The 9,599-nt window shown below is 50.1% G+C and overlaps 1 protein-coding gene across 1 annotated transcript in view; it reads left to right on the top strand.

The window, feature by feature from the left end:
- The first annotated feature begins 5,645 nt into the window (after nt 1-5,645).
- sms (spermine synthase) overlaps nt 5,646-9,599 on the top strand; it is a 36,918-nt gene continuing 32,964 nt past the window's right edge. Inside the window, exons 1-2 of the mRNA XM_078409304.1 lie at nt 5,646-5,758; nt 8,343-8,463. Of these exons, the coding sequence (XP_078265430.1) occupies nt 5,713-5,758; nt 8,343-8,463 (167 nt within the window). The 5' untranslated portion in view covers nt 5,646-5,712. The remainder of the gene's footprint in view (nt 5,759-8,342; nt 8,464-9,599) is intronic.

Raw genomic sequence — 9,599 nt, 5'->3', positions numbered from 1 at the left:
GGTACTGGAGTAACTCAGTGGGTCAGGCATCATCTGACGTGGGTGGCAAATGCTTGGACAAAGGCCAGAGATAAAAAGACAATGTGTGAGATAAGGGTAGAATATTTATTATTGTCATTCATCTGAACAAGTGGGAGATGTTGCTCTTTGGGAGGACAAATATGAGGGGAAAATAGACGATTAATGGCAAGGCCCTTAATAGCATTGATGTACAGAGGGATCTTGGGATCTCAGCCCATAGCTCCATTAAAGTGACAAAACAGGTAGATAGAGTGATAAAGGCGGCATATGGTGGGCTTGCCTTCATCGGGTCATTAACTATAAGAGACAGAAAGTCATGATGCAGCTTTATAAGACTGGCTAGGCCGCATGTGGAGTATTGCATGCAGTTCTGGTTGCTCCATTACAGAAAGGATGTGGAGGCGTTGGAAAGGTTGCAAAGATTTACCAGAGTGATGAAAAAGAGAAACTGCTGGAGTAACTCAGCTGGTCAGTAATTCAGCATCTCTGGAGAACAAAGATGGGTGATGTTTATGGTCAGGACTACTCTTCAGACTCAGAATAAGGTCTGGATTAGGGGGTATTAGCTACAGGGAGAGGTTGGACAAACTTGGATTGTTTTATCTTAAACACCTAATGTTGAAGGGTGACATGATAGAAATATTTAAAATTGTGAGGCATAAATAGATTAGGCAGTCAGAACCATTTACCCCAGATGGAAATATCAAATTATTACAGAGCAGTTTTAAGGTGAGAGGGACAAAATTTAACGGAGATGTGTGGGACAAGGTTTTTGCACAGAGGGTGCTGAGGGCTGGGAACATGCTGCTGGAGGTGGTGGTAGAGACAGATAGAACAATGGCATTTAAGAGACTTTTGGATGGGCACAAGGGGAATGGAAGGATATGGATAATGTGCAGGCAGATAAGAGTTTAGTTCAGAGATCCAGCATGAAAACAGGCCCTTTGGCCCATTGAGTCTGTGCTGATCAGCGATCACCTGTAGCCTAGTTCTGTCCTATAAACTTGGAACAATTTATAGAAGCCAATTGACCAGGGGGTATGGGGAGAAGGCAGGAACAGAGTACTGATTGTGAATGATCAGCCATGATCACATTGAATGGCGGTGCTGGCTCGAAGCACCGAATGGCCTACTCCTGCACCTATTGTCTATTGACCTACAAACCTGCACGTCTTTGGAATGTGGGAGGAAACCTACTCGGTCACTAAGAATGTATTAACTTCGTACAGGTGGCACCCGTGGTCAGGATAGTACCTGGTCCCAGACACCGAAAGGCAGCAATTCTACCACTGCACTGCTGGTAAATCTGTAGAAATTCATGACTCATTGAGGATGTGCTGAATTTCCTTAATATTCTGAGGAAATGGAGGCATTGGTGCACTTTCTCGGCTAGGCCATCAATGAGGTCAGACCAGCTCTAGCTTGATGACATTTGCACCTATGAACTGGAAGCTCTCCACCATCTCCACTTCAGTGCCATTGATGCAGACTGGGGTATACACCACATCTTCATTGACATTAAGGAGGAGATTGTATTGATGTCAGCAGATACCTCAGTACCCACAGAATCATAGTGTGAGCAAGTCAGCCCTGGTCCCAGGAAACTAGCTACAAGAGATAGAGAAGGTTTATTTTTTTCTTGCTGGTGTCAACCTTTGTTGGCTCCTCCCCGTGGGTAAATATAGCTTTACTCTAACATCTGCTGGCAACCTTTGGGATGTAGTCTTTCCCTCAGCTTTCATGGACGCATCCCTTTGTTTGTTAACACCACCTCCAACTTTCACCAGCCCTCCCTTTGTATAATTAGCTCTACCCTCGTCTGGCGTTGGCCTGTCTCCGTGGGTAGGGTTTCAGCTTTAGCTTTCACTGACCTCAAACCCTTGGGTTGTTAGGCCTACCGTCAGCTTGTGCTTAACCCTCCAGAGGGCTATAATCTTTTCCCCCAGCATTTATTAGTCATCCGCCTTCCCTGCCCTCAGCTTTCTCCACAACACAGAATTGGTGAGTTAGCCTACACATCCCCACATGGTGAGTCACGCATCACCGTCTTCTGGTTGTATAAGAAAATAACTGCAGATGCTGGTACAAATCGATTTATTCACAAAATGCTGGAGTAACTCAGCAGGTCAGGCAGCATCTCGGGAGAGAAGGAATGGGTGACGTTTCGGGTCGAGACCCTTCTTCAGACTGATGTCGGGGGTGGGACAAAGGAAGGATATAGGTGGAGACAGGAAGATAGAGGGAGATCTGGGAAGGAGGAGGGGAAGGGAGGGACAGAGGAGCTATCTGAAGTTGGAGAAGTCGACGTTCATACCACCGGGCCGCAAACTGCCCAGGCGAAATATGAGGTGCTGCTCCTCCAATTTCCGGCGGGCCTCACTATGGCACTGGAGGAGGCCCATGACAGAGAGGTCAGACTGGGAATGGGAGGGGGAGTTAAAGTGCTGGGCCACCGGGAGATCAGTTGCGTTAATGCGGACCGAGCGCAGGTGTTCAGCGAAGCGATCGCCGAGCCTGCGCTTGGTTTCGCCGATATAGATAAGTTGACATCTAGAGCAGCGGATGCAATAGATGAGGTTGGAGGAGGTGCAGGTGAACCTCTGTCTCACCTGGAAAGAATGTTTGGGTCCTTTGATGGAGTTGAGGGGGGAGGTAAAGGGACAGGTGTTGCATCTCGTGCGGTTGCAAGGGAAAGTGCCCGGGGTTAGGGTAGGAAGGGACGAGTGGACCAGGGAGTTGCGGAGGGAACGGTCTCTGCGGAACGCAGAGAGGGGAGGGGATGGGAAGATATGGCCAGTGGTGGGGTCCTGTTGTAGGTGACGGAAATGTTGGTGGATAATATGTTGGATCCGCTGGCTGGTGGGGTGGAAGGTGAGAACGAGGGGGATCCTGTCCTTGTTGCGAGTGTGGGGATGGGGAGCAAGAGCGGAGCTGCGGGATGTAGAAGAGACCCTAGTGAGAGCCTCCATTATAGATGAGGCTCTCACTAGGGTCTCTTCTACATCCCGCAGCTCCGCTCTTGCTCCCCATCCCCACACTCGCAACAAGGACAGGATCCCCCTCGTTCTCACCTTCCACCCCACCAGCCAGCGGATCCAACATATTATCCACCAACATTTCCGTCACCTACAACAGGACCCCACCACTGGCCATATCTTCCCATCCCCTCCCCTCTCTGCGTTCCGCAGAGACCGTTCCCTCCGCAACTCCCTGGTCCACTCGTCCCTTCCTACCCAAACCACCCTAACCCCGGGCACTTTCCCTTGCAACCGCACGAGATGCAACACCTGTCCCTTTACCTCCCCCCTCAACTCCATCAAAGGACCCAAACATTCTTTCCAGGTGAGACAGAGGTTCACCTGCACCTCCTCCAACCTCATCTATTGCATCCGCTGCTCTAGATGTCAACTTATCTATATCGGCGAAACCAAGCGCAGGCTCGGCGATCGCTTCGCTGAACACCTGCGCTCGGTCTGCATTAACACAACTGATCTCCCGGTGGCCCAGCACTTTAACTCCCCCTCCCATTCCCAGTCTGACCTCTCTGTCATGGGCCTCCTCCAGTGCCATAGTGAGGCCCGCCGGAAATTGGAGGAGCAGCACCTCATATTTCGCCTGGGCAGTTTGCGGCCCAGTGGTATGAACGTCGACTTCTCCAACTTCAGATAGCTCCTCTGTCCCTCCCTTCCCCTCCTCCTTCCCAGATCTCCCTCTATCTTCCTGTCTCCACCTATATCCTTCCTTTGTCCCACCCCCGACATCAGTCTGAAGAAGGGTCTCGACCCGAAACGTCACCCATTCCTTCTCTCCCGAGATGCTGCCTGACCTGCTGAGTTACTCCAGCATTTTGTGAATAAACCGTCTTCTGGTTCCTCTCCTTGGTTGATTAACCATGCCCCCAGCTTTCACAGCCCCTCCCACCTTATTTGTTTACTCCACCCAGTGCTAATTTGTAATTATATAAATTTAAGGAACAGCACCTCATATTTAGCTTGGGCAGCTTACAACCCAGTGGTATGAAAATTGATTTCTCTAACATAAAGTAACCCTTGCATCCCCTCTTTCTCCGTACCTAGTCGTTGTACTAGTTTCAGTTTCCGTTGAGTTTCAATTTCTGTATAACTCGTCACCTAGCCCACAGCCAACTGTTTCATTAGGTCATAAGTGATAGGAGCAGAATTAAGCCATTCGTTCCTGCAAGTTTACTCTGCCATTCAATCATGGCTGATCTATCTCTCCCTCCTAACCCCATTCTCCTGCCTTCTCCCCATAACCCCTGACACCTGTACTAATCAAGAATCTATCTGTCTGCCTTAAAAATATCAATTGACTTGGATCTCTGCCATAAAATATCCCATATCCATGGACAGCCTACTGTGGCAAAGAATTCCACATATTCACCACCGTCTGACTAAAGAAATTCCTCATCTCCTTTCTAAAGGAGCGTCTTTTAATTCTGAGGCCATGGCCTCTGGTCCTAGACTCTCCCACTTGATCCTTGATCATCATTCCATTTTTGCATGTCTTTCATTCATTTGTTCTTTCTCTCTCTCTCTCTGCATCACCGTGTACATTTTTCGTTCCCCTGACTCTCATTCCGAAACGGCACCTATCCTTGTTCTCCAGAGATTCTGCCTGACCCGCTAAGTTACTCCCACTTTTTGTGCCTCCCCTCCCTTTCTTGCCCCCGGTCAGTCGACCCCGCACTCCGCTTTAACGGCCTCTCCCTCTCAGTCAGCCCAGCCTCGCCCCTCCCCCACCCTCCGCCCCGCCCCTCCCCCACCCTCCGCCCCTCCCCCACCCTCCGCCCCGCCCCTCCCCCACCCTCCGCCCCTCCCCCACCCTCCGCCCCGCCCCTCCCCCACCCTCCGCCCCGCCCCTCCCCCACCCTCCGCCCCGCCCCTCCCCCACCCTCCGCCCCGCCCCTCCCCCACCCTCCGCCCCGCCCCTCCCCCACCCTCCGCCCCGCCCCTCCCCCACCCTCCGCCCCGCCCCTCCCCCACCCTCCGCCCCGCCCCTCCCCCACCCTCCGCCCCGCCCCTCCCCCACCCTCCGCCCCGCCCCTCCCCCACCCTCCGCCCCGCCCCTCCCCCACCCTCCGCCCCGCCCCTCCCCCACCCTCCGCCCCGCCCCCAGCTCTTGCCCCGCCCCCAGCTCTTGCCCCGCCCCCAGTTCCCACCCCGCCCCCAGTCTGAAGAAGGGTCTCGACCCGAAACGTCACCCATTCCTTCTCTCCCGAGATGCTGCCTGACCTGCTGAGTTACTCCAGCATTTTGTGAATAAATCGCCCCCCCCAGTTCCTGCCCCGCCTCTCAGCCCGTGCCCCGCCTCTCAGCCCGTGCCCCGCCCCCAGCTCTTACCCCGCCCCGCCTCCAGCCCGTGACACCACCACTCGCCCCCAACCAGCCCGTGACACCACCACTCGCCCCCAACCAGCCCGCGCCACAGCCCGTGCCCCGCCCCCCAGCCCGTGCCCCGCCCCCAGCCCCTGCACCGCCACCCAGCCCGTGCCCCGCCCCCCAGCCCGTGCGCCGCTCCCGCCCGTGGCTTCAGCTCCTCCCTGTGCGTCCCCTCCGCCCATTGGTAGATGGCGGCTCTCTGAACCTCGGCTCCGCCCCCACCCTCCTCGCGTGCGCGCGCACGTGCACCCGGACGAACGGTGCGCGCTCGGCATGGCCAGGAGGTGCAGCCATGGCAGTGCAGCACCATATTCTCGACTTCTGCCTGTCGGCACCAGGTGAGCGCGGTCCAGAGGCTCCACCGTCGGAGAGTCGCAGGCAGCGGGCGACCGGCCTGCGCTTCGACCCGCCGTCTGCGGCCAGGCGGCAGCGGAAGAGACGCGTTGTTGCTGAGCCGGGGTTCCGGCCCCTCGTGTATCCCGGCGGCCTGACCGAGGCTGGTTTGTCTCAGCCGGGCCCCGTCCATCCGTCTCTCTGGGTAGGAGGGATAGAGGTCTGCCTGCATTCCAGCATGGACTCGGCTCCATGTTGTGCCCCGGGACGGTACAGAGGGCGGTGGCAGCCGGCGAGGGAAACCTCCATGGTGGGGACCCTCTCTCAGTGCCGACCACTGGGCCATATGAGATGTTCTTGTAATCCGGTGCCCATGAAGGGCGCCTCAAATCCTGGACAAGCTACATCTCAATGCAAGGCAGGGGGTCTGTCCTCGGGAGAAAGGACGCGGTTGGATATTTGAATGGATTTACAAATATTTGTAGACCACACGGCTGGAATTATTCCTTTGGCTGGATTGTCACTCAACTTATTTTATTACTCAGTGTAGGTGGGGGTTGGAGTTGGAGTGAGGCTGGTTTTGGGGGGCTGATTCAGCCCAGTCCATCACAGGTGAGGCAGAGGTTCACTTGCAACTCCTCCAATCTCATCTACTGTATCCGCTGTTCCAGGTGTGGACTCCGATATATCGGCGAGACCAAGCGCAGGCTCGGCGATTGTTTCGCTGAACACCTGCTCAATCTGCCTTTAACCTACCTGATCTCCCGGTTGATAAACAATTTAACTCCCCCTTCCATTCCCATATTGACCTTTCTGTCCGATGCCTCCTCCATTGTCAGTGTGAGGTCCATCGCAAATTGGAGGAACTGCACCTCATATTTTGCTTTGGCAGCTTACACCCCCAGCAATATGAACATTGACTTCTCTAACTTCAAGTATCTCTTGCTTTTCCTCTCTCTCCATCCTTCCCAGTTCTCTGACCAGTCTTACAGTCTCTGACTACATTTTATCTCTGTTTGCTTTGCTATTAACTTCTCCCAGCTAACAGTGATCTAGTCTACATTTTCCTTGATCTCAATTACCTTTGTCCTATTTTCACACCTTACACTTCCTTATCCATGTATCTCCCTCTCCCCTGACATCAATCCGAAGAAAGATCTCGACCTGAAATCACCCATTCCTTCTCTCCCGAGATGCTGTCTGCCCTGCTGAGTTATTCCAGCCTTTTGTGTTTATCTTCGGTTTAAACCAGCATCTACAGTTCTTTCCTGCACACCAGTTTGATCTTAGGTGGATCATTTGCCAGACCAAGCTGTGATGCATCCAGATCGGATGTTTTATAGTGAATCTCTAGAAGGGTAAGAAACATTGGAGGCATGCTAAATTTCCTTAGTCTTCTGAAGTACACATTTGTGCTCTTTATTAATCATAGCATCACTGTGGTTGCACAACATCACAATGTTGGTAATGCTTACACCTATGAGTTTGAAGCTCTTGACTATCTTCACTTTAATACCATTGATGAAGACTGCAGTGTGACTTGGCGCGATATGACTACGTTTTGTATCTGCTTGTTGTAGTCTGTATGGTATTTGTTTAAGATCGAGTCGACTGCAGTGGTATTACCTGCAAACTTGTAAATGGAGTTAGAGCAGAATTTGGCATTAGTCTTGAGTGTATAGGGAGCATAGTAAGGAATTAATAAAAGATCCTTACAGAGCACTGATATTGAGAATTATAGTGGAGGATGCATTGCTGCCTAGCCTTACTGATTGCTGTCTATGGGTCAGAGAGTAAAGGATCCAGTTTCAGAGAGCGGTGCTGAGTCCTAGGTCCAGGATATAGATGACAAAGAACAATGGTGCCAGCATTGAATCCTGTGGCATACCACTAGTAAAAGACCTCCAATCCAAAAACAACCTTCTACAATCACCCTCTGCTTCCTACCATCAAGCTAATTCTGTATCCCATTAGCTAGCTTTCCCTGGAACCCATGCGATGTAACATTAGCCGAACATGGAAGACCTTGTCAAGGTCTTGCAGAAGTTCATATAGATGTCTGCTGCCCTGCCCTGCCCTCATTGACCTTTGTTACTTCAAATTCAAATCCATGCACAAAGCTTTGCTAACAATATTTAATTAGTCCAGAACACTGAGTCCAGAACACACCAGTTTCTAATTTCCCTTGTGCAGTAACTCAGTTGAAAACCAGCTGAAAATAGAAATCATCATATAAAGCAACTAAATTTGTAGGATTTCTGTCTCTCATCTAGTATCTGCAAAATTACCAAAGTTTCTATATATGCTATTTTCCTTTGAAATTGGAAAGTTGTTAAAAAGTGCTCCAAATAGGTCTTTCCTGTGAGCACCCAATTATTTGGAAATTTACTTTAAATTTGTGCAGTAGTATCTGGAGACATATATTTTTAATTTGCATTATGATATTTAAGTCTACTAGGTGGATGTAGATTGCTATAAGTAGGTTTAAATTGTCTTGCCATACATGTAGATTGTCATTTGTAGATGGGCAAATCTGGAGTGTAGGGGCCAACAATAATTGTTTTTAACATTGTTTTTCTCTTTCTTCAGCTGATGGCAGAACTGTTATTGAAGTATTGGAACCCATTTTTCAGGAACAACGAATGACCAAGACAATTCACAATTTAGGCGAAAATGGTTTCTTGGTAACGTATATTTCAGAGTCTGGCAGGTATGAAAACGTACGAACCAGATTTTTTCTGCCAATGAAGTGACAAATTCAGAAATGGCACAAAGTTATGTTCTACTGAAACTAAGCCTATGAAATTTACCGAACAATCTCTTTTGTATTAGCAAACACATCTGGAATTAAGTGTGGTACAGGTCCTCACTGGGTTATGAGCACCTGACTTCTGGTCACCCAGTGTGGGATGGTGGATGGGGCTGGATTTGCCAGCTACTGTGGGTTGCAGGTTTCTTTTGCCAGGTGGGAACAGAACAGTTGTCAGGAATGGAACTTGTCATAACCTGGGGATTGTGAAATTGATTTACTGCCACACTGGATGATTCAGTGTGTTTCTTGATGGTTAGTTGAGCTGCTGCCTCAGTTGCAGTGACTCGAGTTCAATATGACTCGGTGCTGTCTGTGTGGAGCGTACATGTTCCAAGAGAGGTTACTTTGGGTGCCCTGGTTTCTTCCCACACCCCAGCGACATTGGTTTTTAGGTTAAATTGGGCGTGATAAATTGCTCCCTCATGTATGCGGGAGGAAGATATAGAAATGTGGTTCGAACAGGAAGTTAATTGAGAAGATAGGATTGGTCTGAGAGCTACAACAGACATGATGGATCAAATGGCTTTCTATATCTCAAGGAACTATGGAAATCTCCTGTACCCCACCCTAACTTCAACCTTGAGATGGATTCTATTTGTTAAGGCAACATAATTTGCCTTGAAATAAAAACAACACGTTGGGCATATTCAGTGGGTCAAGCACCATCTGTGGAAAGAGAAACAGAGTTAATGTTTCAGGCTGGAGACCCTCTGTCAGAATTAGCAAAGAGTTAGAATTAGCATAAGTTAGTTTTGCGTTGCAGAGAAGGTGATGGAGAGAGGGATAGGACAAAGGAACATTTCTGATGGGGTGAGACAGGGCTGCTATGGGGATAAGTTGCAAAGGTCATCAAGCCACAATAAGTCAATGGGTAGTCGGCGAAAATCAATGAAAGGACTTGGAGAGTTGATTTTGATTTTTATAACATGTGTTCATTTGAAAACAAAGTATGTAAAAAAAAATTTTTTAAATGCTGGGTGTATTAAGCAGCTGAAGCAGAATTTGTGCAAATAGAAACAGCTTGAAGGTCGTTT

This window comes from Rhinoraja longicauda, chromosome 12 (assembly GCF_053455715.1).
Source record: "Rhinoraja longicauda isolate Sanriku21f chromosome 12, sRhiLon1.1, whole genome shotgun sequence".
Lineage (NCBI taxonomy): Eukaryota > Metazoa > Chordata > Chondrichthyes > Rajiformes > Arhynchobatidae > Rhinoraja > Rhinoraja longicauda.
The sequence above is the reverse complement of the archived record's forward strand: the minus strand, read 5'-3'. Positions and strand labels throughout refer to the sequence as shown.